Source organism: Rhynchophorus ferrugineus, unplaced genomic scaffold (assembly GCF_030347505.1).
Source record: "Rhynchophorus ferrugineus isolate W39M unplaced genomic scaffold, kcgeb_rfMv2 rfM11, whole genome shotgun sequence".
Classification (NCBI taxonomy): domain Eukaryota; kingdom Metazoa; phylum Arthropoda; class Insecta; order Coleoptera; family Curculionidae; genus Rhynchophorus; species Rhynchophorus ferrugineus.
The window spans coordinates 13,811,111-13,838,927 of NW_027472590.1; the positions used below are offsets into that span (position 1 = coordinate 13,811,111).

The 27,817-nt window shown below is 30.8% G+C and overlaps 1 protein-coding gene across 5 annotated transcripts in view; it reads left to right on the forward strand.

The window, feature by feature from the left end:
• Nucleotides 1-7,411: 7,411 nt before the first annotated feature.
• LOC143204616 (nose resistant to fluoxetine protein 6) overlaps nucleotides 7,412-27,817 on the forward strand; it is a 54,263-nt gene continuing 33,857 nt past the window's right edge. For all 5 annotated transcript variants that reach the window (XM_076417292.1, XM_076417289.1, XM_076417291.1 and 2 more), the window contains exons 1-2: nucleotides 7,412-7,492; nucleotides 15,527-15,877. In XM_076417292.1, coding sequence (XP_076273407.1) covers nucleotides 7,450-7,492; nucleotides 15,527-15,877 — 394 coding nt within the window. In that variant the 5' untranslated portion in view covers nucleotides 7,412-7,449. The remainder of the gene's footprint in view (nucleotides 7,493-15,526; nucleotides 15,878-27,817) is intronic.

Below are 27,817 nucleotides of genomic sequence, written 5' to 3' on the forward strand. Positions count from 1 at the left end.
AATTATAGCATTTTGAGTGAAATTAACTTTTGTTATTGTGAAAATATGGACAAAAAGAATTTCGCGTGTTGATAAAATCTTGTTTTATGAAGGGAAAAATACAGGTGAAGCCAAAACTTGACTTGATGCCAAGTTTCAGGATACTGCCAAAGGTCAATCAACCATCAAGGATTGGCATGCTAACTTAGAAGAGGTGAAATGAGCAACGAAGACGGTGAACGCAGTGAACGCCCAAAAGAGGTTGTTAACAACGAAAACATTTAAAAAATCCACAAAATTATTTTGAATAGCCATAAATTGAAATTGAATAAAATAGCAAGCCCTCTAAAGATGTCAACTGAAAATGTGCATTATATCATTCACGAATATTTGGATATCAGAAAGCTCTGTGTATAGTGTATGCCGCGCGAGCTCACTTTTAGCCAAATACAACGACGAGTTGATGATTCGGAGCAGCATTCGAAGATAATCAAGCGTAATAAATCCGAGTTTTGCGTCGATTTGTGACAATGGATGAAACATGGCTCCATCATTTCACTCCGAAGTCCAATCGGCAGTCATCTGAATGGACTGTACACAATGAACCCGCCCCAAAGCGTGGGAAAACGCAACAGTCGGTTGCCGAGTTTATGGCGTCTGTGTATGGGATGCGCGTGGAGTAATTTTTATTGACTACCTAGAAAAAGAAGTACCATGAACAGCGACTATTACATAGCGTTATTGGACCGTTTGAAGGACGAAATCGCCGAAAAAGGCCGCATTTGAAGAAAAGGAAGTACTGCATCACCAAGACAATGCACCGTGTCACAAGCCAGTGAATACGATGGCAACAATCCATCCATCCACCGCATTCTCCATATCTGGCCCCCAGCGACTATTTTCTGTTCTCAGATTTTAAAAGAATGCTCACTGGGAAGAAATTTTCGTCGAATTAAAAGGCGATCGCCGAAACTGAGGCGTATTTTGAAGCAAAGAATAAATCGTATTACATAAAATCTACTTACTACATATATCGTGCATACAAAAAAATACTGATCATTGCGGAATATACATCGTAAAACAGCCATTTACTTTCATAATCTACTGTCCTGTCATTATTATGCCCAAACATGTAAATAACACTAATGGAGTATAGATTTAAGAAAAAATTACTCACCATTAATTGTTACAGTAACTTAAAATATATCCGCAAAAGTGGCAACAGAGCTAACCGTGGAGAATGAAATTTAACACAAATGGTGAATTCAGAGTAGAAAAAAAGACCTATTTTCGAACAAGAATATACGATTCTATAAAACTCCTAGAGGAATGCTGGAGAAAGGTTCAATAGATAACATATCTCTCTCTTGATCTTGAAAATTGACCGATATATTTTCAATTGACATGCTACATGTATACGCATGCACCACTATATGTTATCATCTTACAAAGTATTTTATTTGGTGGGTGAAAAGAGTTTCAAAAAAACTTTCCGACATAACAGAATAAATATGTTTTCCAGCTACGACAAAAGAAGCCATAATGGCGTCACCGCGAATATAAAACCCTTCAAATAGGTGGCGCCGAACCTACGAAGTTCTAAAGTTTATTAAATATTTATGACGTTCTTGAGGTCGTCTTCCATAAAATTTTATAGAAATTTGCTTCTACAGAGATTTTTACCTTATGTATACGCGATACAAAATGTATGAACTCTAATTCAGTGTATGTGTGTAGGTGAAATGGCACAGGTATCTTATTTAGGTGTTTTGTTTCCATATTACATTAATCAACATATATTTGTAGATACAGAGAGAGAATATATATATATATATATGTATATATATATATATATATATATATATATATATATATATTTCTATACACATTTAAATAAGGATATAATACATAATAGTTAAAAATGTTTAAATTTGGCTTTGGTAGTTGGAGGCTTGTTTTCCCAAAATTATCTGATATTTTATAATCATTATAGACTGCATCATCAAGAAGCTCTGAATTGTTCTTGTTGAGTCCCTGAAAATCCTTTGGATGTTCTCTTACAAAATATCTCTGTGAAGTGGCTGACTGTTGACTAGTAATATTACTTGACTTTACTGAATTTTGCAGCCAATATCCTTCCAATGCTCGACCAAAGCTTAACGGAACGTGTGTTCATTTTTGCATATTTGTGTGCATGTTTTATATTTGTACATCATCACAGTTTCTTTTAAGTAGGCCGTCCCCACTCACGAGTGATCACTTTTTCGCTGTAACTTTTAGCAGATTTCTGAGAAGCGAGAAATCCTCCTAGCGTTGTTATTTCTTCAAGAAACTGGGGGAGTACTAGCGAAACACTTTTGGTATTATCTTCGCCTGTTTTCCTTTATATAATAGGTTAACATAGAATCTTATTGCTGATTTGGAAGATCTATTATTCATACATTAAAATTGTATCCAAAAAGAACGGTACGGTTGGATTGATTAAGGCCCTAGAAGCTAAATACTAACTAAAAATCTACAGCATTGATAAGTTTTAGGGTAAGTGTAGGTCTAACATAATAGCCTGAATTATGCGTGGATATCGATAAACCTATTATCGTAACCGAGCATTTTCATCGAATTACAACGTTTATGAAAGGAATTTCGAAATTTTTTAGGTCTCCGTGATTATTTGGATATTGGGAATACATATATTGTAAGAAAATTTTTATATTGTATGTTTAAAATCTATTTTTTAAATTTATTTATTAGCTTCCTTGATAGTGATCAGCGAATTAAATATGGAGGTTGATTAATTTTTCATAAAAAAATCGATGTTGATATATATATGCATTTTTGTTATATTTAAATTATTTATTTTGTATTCCATATTCGAAATAAGTTGGTTCTAATAAGCGTTAGCATTTGGAGAACTAGTCTTAGTTACCATTGATTCATGAAATAACTATTCTGCATCCCAAGGACAGGAAATCAGAATAAGCATGGCACAAATGGGATCAAGTCTCAACTCATTTTGTTGATTACGTTATCATATATATATATATATATATATATATATATATATATATATATATATATTTTTTTTTTTTTTTTTTCCCGAAGAACTTAAATTACAGTTAACTGTAAATAGCCGCAATGGTTTGCAGGTTAGAGTTGTATTAATATTTTAACATTAAACTCTTTTTCCACACCACCGATATGCAAGCTCTAGGCTCGTTTTTTATACAGTGGTATCTTCTGGTCATTTTTCATTTTTCATTAATATTGTTCAAGTCACCCCTTAAATAAATTAATCCTATATTTTATATTACGAAATATTTATATATGACTTGCATACTGACTGATCTTCGTTGCCACTATACTAAATGTATATATATATATATATATATATATATATATATATATATCACACAAACTTTAGTTACTCAAAGGCGTTATACCCGCAAGAAGTAAATTCGAAACGAAATAAACATTTTCAAATAAAAACTTTTTTAATTATACGCCTTGTATATAAATCAGCAGCAAAAACTTCTGGTAGCTGTTGTGCGTTGATTTATTTATACAGTTGGTTTAATTTTGCATAAGGGCCGATATTTCCAGGCGCATGTTTCTTTGTCTAATTTCGTAAAACGTAGGCTTACATTTTAAAATTCTTTCATGGAGATAGGAATTTTACTAACGTTAAGAATTCCAATAAAAAGCTGTCATTCACGGACGGCAGAAGAATGTGCCAAATTGGAATATGCATTTTTTATATAATTGTTTATAGAAGTGCCCTAGTTCTATTTTAATTAGGATTCGTGAAATTATAAAACAGTTAAATGTTCTTCAAAAGTCCTGCTACTTTTTGATAGCACTGGTAGATGCTAGTTTGTATGACCGTTGAAATAACAAACACTAAATAAAACGAAGGTGTTTACGCGACTATTATATTTAAATATAAAAAAAATATTATGGATACTTAATGAGTGAAACACTACATACTGTTTAACATCAATAATAAAGTAATTGTGTTTATATAGTTATCAATTTTGTTTGAAGGACTTATTTATTGAGAAATAATTTGAAATTGGTTTAAACATGCCATATGTATAACAAATTCAATCTATTATATATAGCTTATAGTTAAAGAAATATTTTATTATATTAGCTAGTATGCTAAAGTACCTCCAATAACTAGTAAGTTTTCTGACGGAACTAAATTATAATGGTGCTCCTTTCTATTCAAATCAGCTGTCGCCTTTATAAGCAATTAGTTATTCCATAGAGTGGAGAGAAACTATTCCTTATGCAAAGGAATCTATAGACACTGTCAGAATACTAAATTGAACTTCAGTTAACCAAACTCCTTAACAAATAATTGCCTAAAGAATTGTATCGAATTTACATTTCTTTAAGTACATTCCTTATTTAGTTAGCAAATAATTCGTCAAAATACAATTACAGTATATATTTTTATCTTCTATATCTAGAACAACTGAACCGTATATATATATATATATATATATATATATATATATATATATATATTTATTTATTTATATATAATGTTTATTTAATTATTACAACGATTATTGATCAGTGAGTTTCTAATTTATTTTTGAAGCCGGTCAATTTTGTTTTATTAAAACGATTTTTATATTGGAATATTATGAAGATGAAAAATGCTAATAATTCACATGGACGCAATTGATTAATTTTTTAAATAAAAAAAACTCATTTTTGCCATCAGTATTATCGTATTCGTCTTATATAGCATTATATAATTTCTATTCTTTTCAGAAGAATGTGAAGACTAGTGATGGATGGTTTATATATATATATATATATATATATATATATATATATATATATATATATATATATATATTATTAGAAGACTCGAGACCCTATCACTTACATAAAACATCTGGAACAAGTTAATTTACCTCTTCCTTGAGAAATTCGAACTGTTACTTCCATTTCAGACAAAATCAATCTTTAATCTATCCATAGTTGCCTTGTGTAACCAGAAATGCCCAAATCAACTAAATCGGTTCATTAATATCCCACCTCCATCACTCCTACCTCCTATTAATAATTTATAACACACCCATTTCACTAGATGATTAAACCCATATAAGATAAGCGGCAAGTGTTAAATGGAATCCGCTGTAATTGAAATTTAGGATGATTAGACAGACGTATTATGACAAATAATTATTTGTATTAAGACCCCTAAGCGATTCTACGCACTATTACTCCTGCTAATTTATAATAATTTCTTTATAGCACGTAGGTGTTCCAATAAAAACTGTCATTTAAACTGTTAAGCTCACAAAAGATTAGTTGTTTGAGAATACTATTTCTTACTCAGATTTTGTTTAATAATTTCTAGATAATTTAAGAATTTCATAATGTTATATATTTTATTTTACTATTACGTAGATTTTTTCTCATTTATTTAAATTTATGATATACATTTCTGGCAATTAGAAAACTAATCATAAATAATTTTAGACATTTTATACCATTGTCAGACCTGTGATAACAGCTTGGTTTTTAGCTATGAGAGTTCGAATTAGCGGATATGTAAGCTATTTGTCGAATACTCGACAGAAGAGATTGTAGCTGAAATTTCAAAACCTCAATCTTAGAACGATGGTATCATGACAGTTCTACATTGCATTGGCAGCAGAATTCAAATTATCAAAATTATCAAAATTCAAATAATCAAAAGAACAGAATCAACAAAAGTATAGCGACATTTAACATTTCAACTTACGGCATTGAATATAGTTATAGATAAAACTGATGACAGATCCTTAAGACATTTCCCGAAAGTTTTTATTTAAAATATTTTTAACAAACAAATTGAACCGACTTCAAAAAATACATAAGGAACTCACTAAAATGTAAAAAAGTTATATTTTTAACAAAAAGGGCGTTTTAAAACAAAATATGTATATAGTAGTCGTTGTAATAACTAAATAAAAATAAACAAAAACCTTAATTAACCTATGTACTTCACGTATTTTATATATACACACAATTTAACTTAATACCTACGAAAGCCTCTTTATCTACAATTAATTGAACTCAAATAATGATATTAATTATATTAATTAATTATATAAATTTAGATTTGCTTTGTTAGTAATTACTTCTATATGTATGTCGCTGATATATATGTATGAAGGTTGCTTAGTGCAAAAGCCGATCAGTCTGCTTTTTAAGCACTAACCCTATCATATAAGAAGCCGTATAAATATTGTGACCAACTGCTTCTATGGTATACTGATTAGAGCGTTCGGTTCACTTGCAAAAGTGGTGGGTTCAGTTCCTGGCGGGAGCAGCTTGTTTTGTTGTTGTTCTAGTTTGGTTAGAACAATTTTCAAAACACCAAATCACTACTAGCTAGCTGACCACGGTGCCTGAAGCGTTCCTTATGTTCAATCATTGTTTCTTTATTCCTATTTGTCCTCAAACGGGCTGCTCCTTTACTTGGCCTAACCATTATAATACCTAATAAAGTAACTGATTAATTTATTGAGTAAATATCCAACATTAAAAAGAGAAAAATAATATATTTTTAATTTTTAAAAAAATAAAAAAAGTAAAAAATAATCAAATTTTTATTTTTAATAAAAATATAAGTATATATAATATATATATATATAATATATCTCTATATATATATATATATATATATATATATATATATATATTATAATATATATAAATATATATATATATATATTATAATATATATAAATATATATATATATATATATATATTATATATATATTATATATATATATTAAGGGCCTATGTTCAAATTTTTGTTCAAAAGAGTCAGTTGGTAGTAGTCATTATTTTAAATGTTGTAAATAGATAAATAGGTTTAGGTAGGTATTACGCTAAAATGTGTATATATAGTAGAATATAAAATACGTGTAAATAATGTTTATATATATATATATATATATATATATATATATATATATATATATATATATATATATATATTGTATAATTTTTATATATATATCCTAAAAATTACAGTCTTGTTACTCATTGAATTTCTATTATATTCTTATGTTAGCTATTTAAATCTAGATTTAATTTTGTATATAATAAAAATTAATTACGGACTCACATGTTTTAATTTTGTTTTCGTGCACTTGTTTCGGTCTCTCATATTGACATCGTTTGTTCAATCTATATGCAACATTCTGTATCAAAGGATTGAAAATTCTAATAGAGGTAACAATAAGTTTAGACGGCATAGAATTATGCAGGAGTTCTGCAACTAGTAATTTCGGATTTTATATTATAGCCTGTCATGTTTCATGTAACGTTATTATTATGATATCGTCAATATCGGTCTCCTGCTTCTGACATGCCTTCCTATAAAAGCCTTTTATAGAGGAAACACGGAAGCAAAACTGTTCAAAATATATTACCGTTAATAGTTTATTTTCTACAGAATGCTACGTCTTAAGATTTTGATTATACTTTGTGTTATAAAATGTAAGTACATTGCAAGGCATGATTGGAATTAATAAATTACTTATAAGCAATCTGAAGATAGACTTTTGATTTTAGATCTAATACCAACAAGCGTTATTCAACTAATTGAAAAAAATAGATCCATATTAAAATCAAAAGACTATTTTGTAGGATAATGTATAAAACAATTACGGCAAAATGTTTCTTCGCATTTGGTTCAAAATGTTAGAGGCTTTTTTTAACAACCTTTTCTTTGGCAATGCCTCTGTTAATAACATTTCATTCTTAGTGCTCATTAAATAGTGACCCTAGGTTTTAAAATAACTTCGAAAAAATCTGAAGTATTTTATCCTGCTTTTCGGCTTTTTCATTCAAGATAAATGCATCCTTCCTTCAAAATCTGGCAGAAGGAAGGTCTATTTTTATCTACCTGGTTTTAAATAATCAATGCATTCACTAGGAACCTATATTAAACACTGAAAAGACTATAGTGCCGCTATAGTTTCTTACCTCTAAAATGGATTGGACATTTATAAAACAATCCATCATGATTCTCAACTCATTCCATGTTTTTATTGTAATTATGTATGGATCTTGCTTGACATTCATGCCTACTTTGACCATTTCTGTACTATTATTTTTTACAAAAGCTTCAACAGTATCCAAATTAGTCTTTAACATACTATATACATTTTCTATACCATGCCACATCTTAAATATAAATATGAAAAACTTAAGGTAAATACTTTCTTGTTATTGGGTAGATTCAGCCCCGTCAGTATATAATAAACTTTGGCTGTACCTGCAAGTCCTGCGATCAAAGTAGACTTATAGTGTTCAACTCTGGAGTTGTACCAGTAAATAGGAATACCATACAGTTATTCCAAAACAAGATACTATGAGGCATTGTTCATATTCCAGCATATATTCGTAACGACAATCTCCATAAGAACCTAAAGGTAGAAACTATCGACCCTTTCAACGCCTATGTCCACAGACATGAATATAGACTACATCAGCACACTCAATTTCAATTTTAAGTGAAGCTATAAGTACTCAGTATATATTCGAGACGGTGAAATATATATTAAGTCCAAAGTTCCTGTCTTAGTACTTTGTAATTTTAACATTATAGCAAATTGAGATAAATACCTTGTTAATTTGCTAGATCTCTATAACATATAATAAAAAAGTTAACTCTTTTTGTTCTTTACCTTTAGACGTTTAATTCAAATATTGGCAACGATATAAAAATAAATGTTTCAATTACATTAATCATATAAATTTGATAACACATTCTACCAATATTAATACCAAATAAATAACAAATAAATCAATAGGTTTAAAACATAACGAGATTGTATACAATATTTCGGTGAAATCAGCGGATAAAGTCGAATATTATTTTGCAATTTGTATGGAAATAGGGAGGTTTTAAGTATGAATCCTGCTAATTGATTGAAATTGACAGAATTGAAATTCCGGATTGTTTATAGAATTATATCTCATATGGATGATTTAAACTTCACGCGATATTAATTCAATAATTGTCAGCATGGAGGATAATGCTGTTGGTTGGCAATACGTGGAGATATATGTCTACTATAAATAATTCCGACCTATATACGTTGACAAATTTATTGATGTCATTCGAGCATATCATAAAAACTCTAGTTTGTTAAATTGTAATGTGATAACTATTTTCTATATAATGGTAAATGTTAATGACAATAATAATTGTTGCTGGGAAATGATTATTATCTATATATCAGTAGTGTGTTTTGGAATTTGGAATTAGCTATTTGGAAGCTAAGAAATATTAAGGGAACAAACAAATATACGACTGGAAATATTAAGTTGGGTAAAAATAATTTAGGTTTTTCCTAATACATGTCTGTTGAGTCGTATATCTCTAGTAAAACTTATTCAATGAAGACACATGATAGCGCGCTTGAAAGACAATAATTCAAGGAATATTCTAGAAGTTGGATTAGTTTCTTTACTCAAAGGTCGCGCCTTAAAAATTTAAATTCCAGAAGGTTATTTTTATTATATTTTATTTCTTGCTTGAAAAATGGAGTTGCATTTAAGTGAACGTCGGTGTCAGAATTGTTTATACATTTTCATAGTAGAATTCGATGATATTCTATAACATATAGTATATTTTAAGTAAGTTAATTTTGAGCTAAAATGTGGTGGTTCGTGCTCAAAATAGCATCATAAACAGCTGTAAATTCCACATTGATGTTAAACTCGAAGGTTGTACTAAGGGTTACGGAGATTACAGAGGAGATGAGCTACTTAAACAATTAAATTGTTAAGAGTAATTGTTAAGATAGAAGCATGTGATTTAAAAATCGACCAGAATCCATCAATATGAAAGGCGCTGTCGACAAAAATTGAGAGATTGCTTGTACCCATTCGGTTATTGGACTATTATCTATTTTCTTACAATGGTGTAATGCTGCCTTGGAAAGAAGTTTGGGAAATTCACTTGGTTTAGTTTTTCGTCTTAATAATCTTCACAGAAATTTTACACAAAGTAAATGAGACCATAGTGAAGAAAAGTTACAAAAGAATATTTATATAAAGGGCAGATATATTGATTAATGTTCATAAAATATATATAATAAATTCGCTCTATAATATGAAATCCAAACCATATTATAATCACAGCTACAACTAATATCTTTTAAAAGCCTATTCTCTATATTCCCGATATTTAAACATTCTTAATTTATGAACTAAGCAGTTATAACACATCCTAACGTACCCTTAAGTTTTTTTAGCCGTGCCGCTTGCCTAATATTTTGTACTTTTCAGCCCAATGTCTTGTTTGAAAAATGGAATCATAACAGATCATCCCTAGTGGTATTATTTATATACATACAGCGACCTATTATTTGAGAGATGTTACTCTAACTGAATACCAGTTAAAGATTGATTTCTAATTTATTTTTTTTTCCTTTAAAAGGAAAATTAAATTTTCCATTGAATCAGAAATATCTCTAAAGTAATTCACCAGAGATTTCGCAAACTTCCAACTGTAAATACCAGTATATATGTGTAAATACACTTTGACCACTCCCAGATTACGACAGACGTATACCGCCCTGCCTTATTATACTGAAAGACAATGAACACATCATCAGCTATTGGTTGAGCATAATGAAATTGACAGCTTCAAACTCCTTCTTTCAAAACCGCAAGCTTTGAAAATAATAATTTTGATTTGATCTGAAGCAACAGTGCAAGGTCTAGATACTCAAAATACTTAAACATGGTTTTTATATTTATTCGGATCGATGTAACTAATACTAACAATTTTTGGCTGAATTATATTTTGGTATTAACTGGTTTGTTTTATATATTTTACCACATTACACCACCCCTTATTTTCTTGTTACTGTCGTCCATTGTTATAATATAACTGCTTAAATAGTCAAGTGATATGGAACTAAATATGACGAGTAAGCAGAAGCAATTCTTGTTTTCGTTCTTTAAATAGAACGATTGTTTTATACATATTTCACATGAACCTTCTTCTTGTATCATCTCTAAAACAACTAGACTGCTTCCAAATCACCATTTTTAAAGGAGCATATTTGCTGATTTTATAATATATAATAACTTAATATCCATTGTTGACATATTCGCACGTTAGATAAGAAGCAGATCCTATCAGACTCAAAACCAAAAAATAAACTTTACAGGTTAGTCGGAAGATATTTCCAACTTTACCTAAGAGTATAAAGCTTATATGGACTTATGGGCTGCAGATATATAGGCATATCTAACGTAAAATGTAATAAAATTGTTTAGCTGCAGTGATAGATCCTTTTTAAGTGATTTTAAAAGAAGTAATAAATGGATAGATCAAAGTAAAATATTGATTTGAGTTGTTATAAAAACTAAACACATTGAACAATATCTATTATCTATTCAATATCAGAGTTATCAAAATGTAACTCCTAAATGTAGTGCCGTTTGCTATATTGACTTGACAACGATAGAGGTGATTCTCTAGAATAAACCTAATGGAACAATTTCGTAAATTAAGTTGTACGTAACATTTAGAATGTACAATGACGCCAAGCAGCAATGCGTTAGTTTATGCTTCATCGCATCTAAGGACAAATGGTTCCCATTCAAAAGACCTTACGCTAACTTGTGAACTTTCACAGTTACACAAAAGGATTAAATCAACGAGATAATTTTATTAGATGGTCAGCTAGATTCCCTTTCACGGTGAATCAACATGTGCAGTTTTCAGTTCACTGCGCAATCGATCTTTACTGAACATTATTAACCGTCAGACTATACTATATTTATATCGCTGTTGTCCGTATAATGTATCATTTCATAATCTTCGTTAACCAACAACAAAATTAAACGATTCCAGTATGAATTGAAATTCGTTTTTGGAGATATACATTCAAAATAAATAACTTATTAGTGTTAATTTACTAGATAGCTAATAATAAGTAAATGAAAAAATAAAATAAATAAAAAAGTTCAGTATTTTTGTTTATTGTATATTGTATATTATAGTTCAGTATATATTACAATATCTTTAGCCCTCTTCAGGGTGAATTTTATTAATCAAAGGTATTTAATAACACACTGTAGCAATATTAAAACCCCAAATGTATTTAACTAGATCGTAATGTCACAATAAAAACAAATAAATCGATAGGTTTAAAACATAACGAGATAGCATACAATATTTCAGTGAAATCAACGGATAAAGTCTTAAAGACTTAAATTAAACAAAAAAAAAGATTTAAATTTTACGCGATATTAATTCAATAATTGTCAGCATGTAGGGTAATGCTGTTGGTTGGCAATACGTAGGGATATAAGTCTACTATAAATAATTCCGAACCATTTATGTTGACAAATATATTAATATCATTCGATCATATCTTAAAATTTTGGTACAGTATTGTTCTAATCTATATACTAGGACTGAACGAATATATTTCTTAAAACTTCTTAAGACTAGATAGTTTTTGGTTTATTTAATAACTATATAATATGACATTATTGATAAGAGCTAAGTATATCGTGAACCCGTATATTTTTAACTGTATTTTCAGGACTTAGGAATTTTTTGCTTTTTGTTTTAAATTTCATTTCATCATCTGAAAATCTTGAGTATTATTCGATTAATTCAAATACAACTATAGGGTTATTATACATTACATGTTAGAAAAATAGGGTTTTTCAATATTGAGAGGTTGATGTTGTATATAATATAATATGGCAATCATCAGTAAATCATGAATAATAAAAGATCTAAATATTTTTCTAATAGTATAATATATCAAAATTGTATTTTCCTTCCGTTATAATTAATTTCAATTAAAAATTATCTATTTATTAGTCTATTTATGGTAAAAATGGAATACATAATTATTATATTATAATTTTAACTAAACTGAGCCAAAACCTTCTGTATGTAGCAAATGGTTTTAAGGACATTATTGTATCGCTAACTGCTGCATGAAATCATTTTACATATGGTTATTGGTTCCGATTCATAGCTAAAAGTCCATCCTAATATAATAGTCCATCCATCATAGCTAAATTTCCATCCAATTTAGGTAGATCATCGGTATAACCTAAATATACTAGTATATAGCAGATAAAATATAGGAACTAGGAAAGTTGAAGTACTCTTCTTAATTCATTTAATTAAGAATGTCGGCGATACGGATTCTTAATATACAAACTGTTTGACATAAGCTCTTGCAGTAAGTTTGATTTGAAACCTGTACTACCTCCAAAAAACTGTAACTCACACTTTTTATTTCTTCAAAGAACTCTTAATGGTGTTCTTAAAAAGCTTCGAGAGAGTTGTCGGTAGATATATGGATCTGTATGTTTTTATATAATTTATTTAATCGGGTTTCAGTATAGTGGTCACTTTGCTGGATAGTTTTCGTATTTGCAGGTCTATATTTGAGTTTAAAAGCTGTGTTAAATAGGTAGGTAGACTTTATTTACCTGCTTATTTATCCAGTAATTAGATTTAATACCGTTGCTGTTGCTTTTGAATGCTTGTACATATTGTTATGCAAATGATTCATGGATTCAATATGTGACCACATTTTATTCTAGAAAAAAGTTATTGTGTACAATAAAAGTGTGTTTACACCACCGCGCAAATCAAAACTGGCACAATGAATAGTACTATTCCGGAGAGAAAGTGTCAAAAATAAAGAATAGTTTTTCTTTCTTTTCAGAGATTAAAGATTAGTTAGAAATTATTGAAACTTTTTAATTCGTTAAGATGTAAGATTAATTTTAACCAAGTGTGTAAAATAAAAATTATATTTAGTACAAATCTAACAAATAAAACAATCTAACATCTTAAATAAATAAAACAGAGATAATACTAAATCAAATGACAGGTACTAATACAAAAAATGGCACAATAAATAAAGCAACTAAGCGTGCGAGATCTTGAGGTCGAGGTGGTCGGGTGATAGCTATAAAAACGAACCTGTGCAACCAATGTTCAATAACAAGGGATATATTAAAAATATGCTTGAAATATAACTAGGATTGTTATCAATTACGATGGATACTACTAATGACAGGTATTATTAGAGTATTCGACAATCATTTTAAGACAAACAATACCGGTAACTGATAGCAATAAACTATGTTAGGATGGAGTATGCCATGTGCAGATCATAAGAAGGGAAAGTAAGGCATAACGTACTAATAATAATGGACGTGCAATGAGATCAAGGGAAGCAGATGCACGAGAATCTACCCGTTATCCCGTTAGGATTAATAGGCCTCACCAGGATTAAGCTAAACACTCAAATAAATAAATAAGCAATACTCTGTTGCTATTGCGTACATACTTTTTCCAGCTTCAGCTATGATGAACGTGCAATGCGTATGGGAAAAAGCCAAAGGCCATACGCCAGATACGCTGCCAATAAAAGCCTGCAGAAACCACTTTTGGTGACGTTTATATATGCTTCAAGTTATCCATAAATTATAACTACACATCATATACATATATATATATATATATATATATATATATATATATATATATATATATATATATATATATATATATATATATATTAACAGTTGCAACCATAAAACTATTATCTTTGATATACCATAATTTAAGAATTCGAACGTTGTTGTTTTAAGATTCGAAGGAATAATATGGATAAGTAAATAAATAATTTTTTATTTATTTACTTATATTTTATTCATAATAAATGGAGAAAAACAAAGGGATTTAATAAATAATAAATTGGAATTAAAAAGAGAAAACTGGAGTACTCTGTGAAAAAAGCTGTAAAATAGTAAATAGAATGTAATAACTGAAGACAAATAATTATATATTAATAAATAAAATAAAATAAATCGAGATTTAATAAATAATAAATGGGAATTAAAAAGAGAAAACTGAAATACTCTGTTAACAAACTCACAATTTGATGAAATTCAGCTTGGGTGCTACAAAATACAGTAAAATAAACTGAATAAGAGCAGGTAGTCACTCTGAAGATCCGCGTCTTGACAAATGAACTCTTATGAAGTTCTAACGTCCCTTAGATAAGTTAAGATATCACATCTAGCCCCCAAAGAAACACTGACAATGTTACCATTCATGGCAATTGCTAAGTATTCGCAAAGGCGACAAATTCTACAATTAAAAGGAAGTGACAAACCCGCCCTAGCTTCTTTACATGCTTGTTCATACTTTTTTGACACGTAAAAATGACCTGCAATTCTAAGTACCTAAACTAATGACTATCTAATAACCTGAAATGAATTCTAACTACCACAGATATTCAGAACGTTCAAAAAAATATAGAGAAAATATGAACAAATAAAACTTGGTTTTAAATGATTTTGTCCCATTTTTTTTACATTTAGCAATTTATTTCATCAGTATAATTTAATAGACATATAATAGAAATGTCCTCGTTATTTATATATAACACATGTGCTCATTTTCTGATATTTGTTCCTTCTTTTCCTCCTCCGGTAACATTCAATTTGTATTTGTTTCAGATATAATAGGGGAGGGAAATTTGGCTTCGAGTGAAACGACTGCCGATGTTAATAAAAAGGACGACTCTTTTTCCGAAACACCCACAATAAATTTGGAGAGGAAAAACGACACGGATAACAATATGTTGCCCGTTGAGGATATTAAATCTGGCGAATCTGCAAAAATAAAGGCCGAAGAGAAAAACCTGAACCGAACGAGGAAGCCTGTAAAACTCACTGCCAAGCAGGGTTTTATTATGAATCAGGTTTTGGGTACATATGCCCTCGGTGATATTAATAACACGGATTGCAAAGACCATATCAACGAATTCAAGATTGGCCTTCGAGCGTTCGAACCTTGGGCTCTGAAAAGTAAGTCATTATATGAATTGTTTCAACTTGTAACATATAAAATAATATTTTTAACAAAAATATATTATTGTATATTTTCGCATTATCAATTATTAACTTTGTTAAATCCCTTCAATTTCTTTGTGAATGTTCAATGGAAAGTTTTAACGATCGGTCTTTATTCTCTTGAGATAGTAATGGATATTGAAAGTTTTTATTATTATTATTATTATTGTGCGATGTGTTTCTTCTTCAGTGCGTTTTGGGCTTACATTTTTTATAATTTTTCTTTCTTTTTTTTTGGGTTAACTAATAAAATATATTAATAATATGATATATTAAAAAATATATAAACTATTTTATTTTATTATATTTATCTATAAATACGTTAGGTCCTGCAGTTCAACCTGCGATATCCATGTATGAAAAAGTGAAATATAAATAGTTTTTTTATTAATCTCTTAGAACATCAGCAATCTGTCCGTGGGCAATAAGTATTAATATATGATTTCCGTTATATAATAAAACCGTCCTGGTATATAGAAGATCACTTCGGTAAGTGATGTGACTCTATGTTTATATTAATCAGCTCATATGGTAGTTTGCGTTTGAGCATATGCACTACACTGACATCGCGTACATTTAACTGTTTAGCAATTGCATTGGGATGCACTGATAGTGTCGCAGAGTACTTCTCACTAACACTTCGAATCACACTCTTTATGGGTTCTAAGGGGATATCGCGCTGAATCAGTTTGTTGGAGACGTAATATGAGGCATCGACAATGACTCGCAATACTTTATTCTGGTACCTCTGGAGGATATCTATGTTAGATATGCTAGTAGTACCCACAGTTCAATACCGTAGGTCCAAATGGGCTTAAGTATTGACTTATACAGCAAAACCTTGTTATCTAATAATAACTTAGATATACGCGCACCAGTACATTTGGTTTAGTTTAACCCCAAGCTGTTTGCGTTTTGTCACTATATGTTAAATGCCAATCAAAATGCATTCTAATCTATTTAATGTTGTCTGCTTGCGGAAGTTCATGATTATTTAATTTTACTGAAGGACATGTTCTTCTACAAAGGGTGATACGCTACGTTTTTAACCACAATTGTTTTGCTAAGATTCTCGTGTGATAATAAAACCACTGTATCGTCAGCTTTTGTTAATTTGGTTGACTAATCTATGTATTTGTTGTGTTGCTCCGTGTTTATTATGAAAGCCAAATTGATGGCCTGGAATAAAAATTCTCTCCTCTGTCATTATTTTCAGGCCCTTTAAATAAAAATAAACATCTATTAAACAAACGAGCCTAACGTTGAAATTGGATAGTTTTGACATTACTCTATATCAAATAAACATTTGACTTTAGGTACTAATGAGTTATCTATTGCATACAGGCGTTAACTATGGAAAACTCCAAATTTAATTTTCGACATATATTAATTTTATTATTTGATTTGATGAAATATACTTGGTCTATGAAATACTCTTTCGATTCTGCTGTCCATAAAGAATATTATGGAATAACTAAAAAGTTGGTAGACAAATAATTACAAGATTTATTAAAGAAAAAGATAGCTCAAACTCTCAAAGAATGTTTAGACAGCTTATAGTTTAGAAAATCGTTACCAAATGCCATTTCGAATCGTTTGATCATCTCGTTCACATTATTTTCCAAGAGGAAAAAGAGTTTTCTATGGCATATTGTGAAGCTTAAAGTTATGGGTTAGTTCTAGAGAGCTATCCACAACAGGACACACACAGAAGCGAAATATTCATGGAGATAAAGTTTTGCTGTGCATATAGTGGAATCATCAAGCTATACCGTATTACAGAGATGCTAAAACCGAATAAAACTATTGTTGTAGATGTCCACCCACATCAGTTGAACAAATCAAACGATAGACCCAATAACAGCCCACGTATAAGTGCAAGCAGGGATCAATTACTGAGTAGCAGCCAAGCCAAAATCGTTCTTTTGCCACTGTATCACCATGTCGTCAGAAAAATAGGTAAAGATGTAAAAAATTATGGAATGAAGTTGTAGATTATTATTATACACTTATAATATATTTATAAGTCTCTTTTGAAGTTATTTTTGCAAATATCCAAATATCTCAAGCTGTCTTAATTTTTACCAAGCATAGCTTTGCTTGGCATTAATGTTGGCTTTGCAAACGGTTATGAAGCTCCACGCGCAGCGAATATCAATAATTTTTGTGAAAAACCTTAGTATGCATCTAGATCCACATTTACATTGTATAGTTGCTGAATGAAAACAACTTGGACTTAAACTATGTCAAATGCATATATACTTATCGGATGCAGACCCAAGTTATCATTGGATAACAAGGTATATACGAATAAATAAATTAAGCTTAATTCCTGATATGGAATCCAACTAATGTTCCATGGATATGGAATCCAAAACAAAATGTTGTTTTCCATTGTTGATGCTCTGTACTAAGTCTCTAATGAAGTGATATAATGCGGTGCCCTTCTAAAACTTTAAAAGTACTTTAAGAAGAGTGTTAGTGCCAAATAGGTTCGCTAGTCAGCTAAATTTCTAATGTTCCAATTTGTATAACCTTTACAGTAGGATTATATACTTTATACAGGAGATAACTTTATGATGTGATCTTCATCTAAGAACCATAAGAAATGCTTATTTCCCATTAGGCAGATTGTCGAACGACTAAGAGTAATAATAAAAAAAGAGAAGGAAGAAATTTTTATGGTTAGAATGTTCATATCAACATAAAATCTCACATAAAGACTGGAAAATCACGTTCAATCAATACTCCCACTCAAACCCTCTCAATTTTATGAAACCGAATCAATACGCACAATTCTACAAACAACGGCATAACACACTTCGTGTACGACGAATCTAAAATATTGCAACCTCCGTATAAATTGAATTACGCTAAGTGGAAATATTTTCAAACTGTAACCAAACTCGCTAAATGACAGCAAACGGTGTTGGAGATAAGAATTCAGTGAAACTAAACCACGATTTAAAGTTTGTTCGAGTTAGGATGAGTGATTTAATTTGCAAAGTTGTCTATTTTCCATGGGAGTATTTTGCAGCGGGGAACTGTGTGGGACATTACGTAAATTGAAAAAGTTTATCAAAGGGTTGAATAAATAATCGTTATCGGATTTTCGGCTCGCCGTGAAAGACTTTTTCGGATTAATCGTCATACATTAGCTTAACAAAGGGCTTTCGAGCTTTCGTTGTGTTTATTGACCAGAGTTATGTTTCTTGTTATTATATACTAACAGATGTTGTAGACTAGATAGTAGACAGATGCTGTCTTGTTGAAACGTCATTTTTTCATACCGAGTGATGTGTAATCTAGTTTATGAACGATTTTAATTTTTCTTTAAACAACCATGTAGAAATATCATATACGTATCACACGTTGATGTTTGACGCGGCAACAGCAAAATGTTAATTTCATCTCAGTTAGGAGTGCATGTAAATATGACGAGCAGAGGTCGTCGAATGCACGTACACATACAAATGCCATGGCGTTTTGAATATATTCATGCATTTGAGGCGGACTACCAGTATAAGATGATGGAAGAATAACATATAAGCGGTACCGATGTTGTCGATATCAGCTGTTCCATTGACGTTACTGATAATAGCATCAGGCAAATGTATGTAGCACTAAGAATGAAGCGTCGTTTTATTAAACTTATTACATGTAATCGTACACTTTGAAATTGCGCACAGATATCAACAATACATGTTTAAACGTAACACACCGAAATTTTCGCATTGATATGTGACAGTGGGTGAAAAATGGATCTATGACTTCACTCCAGAATTAAAACAACCGTCATCTGAGTGCACAGCAACTGGTGCTCGACCTAACACATAGATGGCGATAGTCCGATTGCATTCACCGCTTTTTCAGTTAGTACTGACCTTCAGAAGAAATGTTTTAAAATTTCATGACATTCTACTCGTAAGTTTATGAGTTATTGTCCTAAGAGTGACACTATTTTTGTGATTTTCAAGACAATGGATCAAAAACAATTTCGTATTTTAATTTTACACCGCAATGGATTGAAAAGTGTTATAGAGACTCTCATAGTTATCTCTATCTCTGTAGAGGCTCCATCAGAAACAACAATAAAACGTTACTTTTCTGACTTCAAACGTGATCGTAGAGACGTCGACAATGCAGAAGGCAGTGGACTTGAGGCGGTGGCGGTGGGCAGTGGCAATGATGTGGTAACACCAGAAAACACAAAAAAACCACAAAATCGTTTTGAATGATCGAAAAGTAAATTTGCGTGAGATAGCTAACATTGTGAATATATCAAAAGAATTTGTTGGTTTTATATTACATGAGCATTATAGACTATGAGAAAGGTCTGTTCAAAGTGGGTGCCGCGTTTGCTCACTGTTGACCAAAAATAATAAACGTGTTGTGCCGTTCCGTGAACAATTCTCAGTAGTATTTAGTCATGTAACAAACCGGCATTTTTGCGTCAGTATGTTAGGATGCCAATGAATGAAACGTGGATATCTTTCACTTCACTCTGTAATGAAAAAGATCGTCATCTGAATGGACAACAACTGGCGACAGGTCTATTTTGAGGCAAAAGATAAAGCGTTCTACAAAAGTGCTATTGAAATATTAGAGCAGTGCTGGAATGTGAATTACGTTCATGAGTAAAGCCAATTTTGAACAAAAATACATAAAAATACAAAAATACGCGTTATCACTGAGTTTATTTTTTTACTGTTTAAATGCCTTTCTCTTTTCCGAAATATTAATAAATGTCCTTGAATCACCTGCACCGTGTTATCTCTGCATTTTATAAAACTGCCTGTATGTGGACTTATATATCTACGTTTAATAGATCGCTAGCTTTAAGATTTGCAACTTTATTAACAGCTGGTTCATTGTATCTCCTTAATCGCGCTCCGTATAATACTTTCTTCAGTATAATTATAATAACGTAGTTGTCCTTTTGCAATATATTGGATACAAGATTGAATAACTGGACTATTTATCTCAATACATTGGCTCGACTAAGCTCATTTTGTTCCTGTCGAATTTCCTTTACACATGAGATTGCAACCCGGTCTCTTACATTTACATTAACCGCTAGCTTGCCTTTTAATCATTTTTGAAATAGCACTGCTTCTACCGAAATGTTCATGATATACCCTGCATGGAATGGTTTCCCAAATTTTTATGACTGCAGACTCCAATTCTAAATGCAGACCGATAAACTGAGCTACTGCAATCCGTCTTTGGTAGCGGTTCCCTGTTCAAATTCCAGTAGCTTTCCATATTAGTTCACAGCAACTTAAACCCGCTTTGGTTACCTCACAATCATAACTTACATGCTCGTGTCGGAAATCCGATACAATATAATCGATAGCAATCGATAGTAATTATTTGATTAATATATATTTATCTATTTATCTATAAGATTATTATTATATGTTTATAATACATATTTATAAGTCTCTTTTGAAGTTATTTTTGCAAATATCCAAATTTGTCAAGCTGTCTTAATTTTTAGCAAGCATAGCTTTGCTTGGCGTTAATGTGGGCTTTGCTAACGGTTATGAAGCTTCACCGGAATTATTTTAAGTTGTTTCGTTTCGTTTTAGCAACAACAACAACAACAAAGATACTGGGTACCTTAAACGTTTTGATGTTAATTCGTGAGAAATTCATGGGATTCTCTTGGCATCTAATCTTAGACGAATAGCTCGAAAGTATTGTATGATTGATGCTCAGTACTGCATTGATATTGCCAGATATTTTAACTACTTGGATATTTTAAAGAATTTCATTGACCTTTGTAAGGGCTGGTTAGTTAGGACAACATTCATCTTGACACTGACGTTTTTGGATCAAGAAATTTTGTATATATGTTTCAGAAAAATGGTTCTAGCGTTAAACGTATACAAGTCATATAATCAAAGCATCAAAATACTTCATACTATTTGCTACGTCAAATTCCATACGAACATAAATTTACCTTATAAATTACATATTCTCCTCAGCTGGCATTGGATCCAATTATCACTATTATAATATTATTTTCTCGCACAATAAATGTGAGACATTCATATTATGCATATAGTGTTTTATTCAGTATAATTATAACGTGGTTATCCTTTTATAACTGGACTATTTATCTCAATCCATTAGCTCGAAGAAGTTCATTTTGTTGCTGTCGAATTTCCTTTACACGTGAGATTGCAACCCGGTCTCTTACATTTACATTAACCGCTAGTTTGTCTTTTAATCATTTTTGAAATAGCACTACTTCTACCGAAATGTTCATGATATACACTGCATGGAATAGTTCCCAAGTTTTTATGACTGCAGACTCCAATTCTAAATGCGGACCGATAAACTGAGCTATTGCAATCCGCCTTTGATAGCAGTAGACTTGAAAGTTACTGTTCAAATTCTAGTAGCTTTCCATATTAGTTTACAGTAACTCAAACCCACTTTGGTTACCTCACAATCATAACTTAGATGCTCGTGTCGGAAATCCACGGACTAGAGGTTTTTTTGAAAACTTGAATGTTTCTTTGCTGGAAAAGTTTATGACTAGGAGGCTTTAAACCTCTTCAGTCTCAAGGAATGATTCGAATAACTGCGCGAATCCAACGTAAACCTGTTTACTTATCTTGATAATTAATTTTATTCTGGTTAGCTGAATGAATTTCCTCCAATATACAGTCCGTAGCCAAGGCCGTATTAGTGGCGCGATATAACATGTGTATATGGATTGGAACTGCTGCTTAACATGGACTTCGAACTTCAATCTTTAACATTAAGGCTGTCGACTGGCGAGCGACTAATTCGAAGATCATTCTAGAATAGTTGTGGATACACCTAGCCTGATTACTGCTGTCACTGGCATAGCTTTCAATGTTGCATTTTACACTGTTATCTGTCAATTACAAACATAATTTTATTACCATGTCCCGACAACATTTAAACCTAGGACTGTCGCAACAGTGGAAGGACGATTCAGTCACCTTGGTCATTGAGGCTACGAAGCCGTCATAGCATTGCAATATATAAATAACCTCACTATCTCGTAAACAGTATCACAAACTCACATATTATAATATAATTTTTGCTTTGACATTATTTCTTTCATCAATACAATCCAAGGCACTGCGTAACTGCACTTTCCTAACAATTTGTTTTTATCGTCTTTACGTTAAAAAAGTTCAGCTATATAAATTGACGCTAATCATGCATTCATGGAATTTCAATATAATATATCACATGTTTGTTAATACCTGATAATTTAATTACTGTTTTGTATATATCAGCTAAAGTGATAACCAGTTTATTTATTTTATTATTATGGTAATCTGTTTTGTATTCCTTGGCATATTTTAAGGCATAATTAGGTCGAAATAATCGTGTTGTCAACTTAATTCTAAATATAGTCTATTCAAAGTTTTATTTAGTAATGCGTCATGTATATTTGCTATATCGAAATATTGCGATGTTACCGCATCAACTGTGAGTTTTAGTTCAGTTTGGCTTTGACATAAAAAAATCTAATCTAAATAAAATAATTGAACAAATATGTTATCAAATATAACTTATTTTAACATTATAGTACATCTAATAAAAACTACAATTAGGAACACAGGTATAATAGTTTGTAGGTTAGATTTGTTGTGTTTACATTGAACTCTTTTTTACACCACCCATGAGGTAGAGTTTCTAGGCGCGTTTTTTTTATGTAGTGGTTTTTCCCTGGAGGCCTAATCCATCAAATTAACAATTGTATATCTGAGAAACGTATTTTACTTTCACTCTAGAGCGTATTTCCCTTTTTACGTTTATTTCCTCTTTCCTTCGATTGTGTCTTTAACATACTTGTCAAGTTAACTTTAGTATCACTGTATATTTTATTTCTTCTGCTACCATCTGTGTACACCATTCTTCATTAAATTAATCACTGAATTATGTCTAATGCATTTACCATATCTACAAAACAGTTAGTATTCATTCTCTCCTCATACATACCTAATGCTCATGTTTAATTTTGAACAATTACAATCATATCTATGCACACAAATCTTTCACGCCCTACTATACCATTTTTTACAGTTATATTCAATTACCTATGTGCGTACCTTTAGTTGTTTCCACTCTCATCAGTCTCTCTCAGGAATTTCCAGCATTGCACATCATTATCATATATCCTGAAAGTTTCCTTCAGTCACTTCCACTTTCCGACTCACTGTCCAATTCAGTCACTAAACTGTTAATTTTTAATTTGTCTAAAACATGTTCACGATTCCAACATTTATCAATTACTTCCTCTGTAGGTCTTATCGAGTTCATCCAAGCTGAATTATGTCATTGTTATTGTTGACAATGCTTCCCTCTACATAACCAAATAGTTTTTGTTTGAATATCCTTCTCGACCAGTAATAAATATGGAATGAATTATTAATAAATATAATGAACAACAAAACCTAATCGAATGCTATTGTAACGTTTACCTTTTTTCTACAATTTTTGTTGTCTTTAAACTTTTTTGTTACTGTCTTGCCAAGAGTGCTATAATCAACCATTTTTAAATATTCGTTTCATCAAAATACATAATTTCATATAGTTTATCTCCCTTGGTCTTATTTTATGCCATTAAATTGAATTGAATTTTATTGAATTTAATATTTTTAAGGCGATATCTGGAAGTTCCATTAAACCTCTCCAAGGGTTCTTTTTACACTTTTTAACCTATGCCCTGTAAGAGTGCATGAAAAGATATCTTACATCCCTAAGAAAGCTGCATGTCCCTAACTTTTTTGTCTATGCTTTCCAGATACATAATTTTCTCTAAAATAATTTTATTAAATTATGTTTATATCGATAAAATAGTTTGTATACTTACTGTTCTTATACATTTCGTATATTTGGTCTCGAATAGAGTCAATATCAAGATTGTCAAGATTCGTCACCCACTTTGTACGTAGACGGGTTTTCTGGGGTGAATCTAATGTATTATTCTTCATTTTGTAAGCGATATTATTGACAGTACCCACACTAATATTTAGCGCAGCAGCAACCCGCTAAGAAACATTTTTAATAAAATTGTAGGGACTTGTATTATTTAATATTATCAATAATTACCTCTCTAAGGGAATTTACCGACAAAAGGGGGCCTCCGTTATCTCGTTCCTTTTCCAAATAACATATTGAAGCCGCAATCAATTTGTGACCCTGAATATCTATTTAAAAATTAATCGACTTAAAAGTTATCAAAACAATCAAAGGATTAAAATAATGTTTGCCGGTTTATAACATGTAGTAATTATAACTAACATTTTCAATAATTTAGCGTATATCTGAAAACCCGACGGCGACTAGGTGTCAGACATATGGAAAGTTCTTGGAAGCAATAGTGATAAGAGGTTTTAATTCATACCTATAAATTATTGTGGCTGTATAATTAACTGTAGTTTTTAGATAATCTATAGTATTAAAATAAATTATATTTTATGGCATTTTTGTTCAGTTATTTTAATTAGATTAGAATTTTTTTACGTCAAAGCCAAACTGAAGTAAAACTCGAGAGTTGATGCTGTAACATTGAAATATTTCGACGTCACAAATATATATGACGCATTACTAAATTAACTTTGAATATACTATATATATGCTGGAGTTTTGGGACTTTCGGATTTATATTTTCGGATTAAATCAATTAAAGTTGTTAAAATATTCTACTATCCTAATAAAACTGATTTAATTCGATAAAACTGGATTTAAATCAAATGATATGGATCATTGATTGGAATAATTAAAAAAGAGATAAAGGTGTGCAATCTCGGATATCCAGTCAGCTTAATTAGCAATTGTGCTTTCTAGACAATCACTCTCCGCTTCTAGATTTTTCTCAGAACTCTGCCTGTTATTACAAGAATTAAAAATGCTGAATAATTGATAGTGGTGAGATTGGAGCAATGCCGGCTGTCTATGCAAGTAAAATTTTTAACAGTGCCCAGCGGGTTTGTGGCGAATAATTAATTCAATTTTCAATTGTTTTCGGTATTCTCTTTTTTAAACTAATGATGTAAATAGATGTCGGTCTCTGTCTAATATATTCAAATGCTAGTACCACAGTGTATAATATTGTATAATATAGAGACATTGTTTAAAAGAAATTCTACAAAAACTGTTTTAAAATCAATATAAATTGTTTAAAATTAAAAATACCATATTTGACTTACATTGATGACATTTGTTGCTGAATAATTTTCTAAACATCTTTTAACTAAATGGCTTTATAATTTATAATTAGGCACGTTCACAAATTCGTGTTGTTTTTGGACTCGAGCAGTTTAAAACCATTATTTGATGCTGTGAAATCAGCTCTTTACTCCGTGTGTAAATATTGGTACTAATTTTCGGGTTTGTGCTTGTGCAGGCAGCACTGAGCTCTTATAACGGCTGTCATTGTGAAATGACAAAAATGACATGTGAAAATGTAGGGATAACATTGGAAAGTCGACTGCAAGTTATTTTGTTGCGGATGTTCTATGATCGGTGAACGTGGAAAAATAATGACAAACGCACTAAAAGATGAATATTTGCAATACTTTGATTTTGATGTAGCAAGCACTGACAAACCACTGGTTTCGAAATTGTTTTATAATGTATGCATAACAAAGTCGTACAAGTGGTTACTTAGGTGAAAATGCATATTTTTCATTTTCTGTACCAACTTTATGACGTCGATATAAACTCTAAAATAGCACAGTATAAATATCCTGACGTGTTATCAGTGTGGAAGGTATTTCCACATACGGGCAATAATACATTGCCAATTTGTTCAAGTAAAAGTTGCTTTTATAACTATTGTAGGAATGTAAACACCTTAACCCTAAAATAAACACGTAATCGACAATTTGTTGGAAAAACTTTGTTTGTTTACTAAACTTAGCTAAACTAGCCGATGCTTCGCCATCTTTACAGGGTGCGTTTTCAAGGATTGAGCTCTGGTGCTGCTAAATTATGACATTCAGGACTAATGTATGCACTGATAAATTGACGATAAAAAAATAGTACAAGGAACATTTTCTTGTGAATACAACTTTTGGAGGAGGTTGATTTATTAAGTCAATTGTTTCCATATAGGCTTTGGTAACATCATGTTCTCGAACATATCTTCTTCTCTAGTTGCCATTATTCTTCCAATGCTCCCCACAGTAATCATACTATTATTACAGAAATATAAGTGGTCATACAAGTCAGATATACTTCATATGGCGTATAATTTGTTCAAACTCGAAAAGGAAAACTGATTATATTTTGGTTCTAATAATGAAAACATAATAATTTATTAACGAATATCTTTGTAACACATATGTCACGCGATTCTGGTAACCTTTTTCAAACTATGTGGGATCCATGTGAAGAAATCTTTCTCACAACTAAATTTACATGCCAGGTCTTATACCTACTACCCTGGTCAAACCTGTCATAATAATGCCAAAGTTTGACTAGGTGTCACGGTACGTCACAGGACGATCTTGCAATATTCATTTCTTGCACAGCATCATTATTTTCAACACAACCACTGATTTTGGGAGTCATGGAGAGACTACTTTCATAGTTGAGCTATCTGCGGTCACTATTAAGTTCGTTATAGCAACGCAACGAATTAACTCATTTTGAACATTTTTAACTGAGACAAATTTTTGAACTCACTGGAAATAACAAAATTTTTGTTCGAATGAGGAAACCTTCTGATAAAGCTTATGATTATAAAATGTTAAACTTCCTATTGGAAGTGTCAGATGTAGCCTAACAACACTTTGTATTGCCAAGGATCAAAATATAAATAGCAACCGTTGTGCTACATTAAATAATTTCACAAAAAATAATAAATCCTACAGTACTAAATATTTCCCTGTAAAA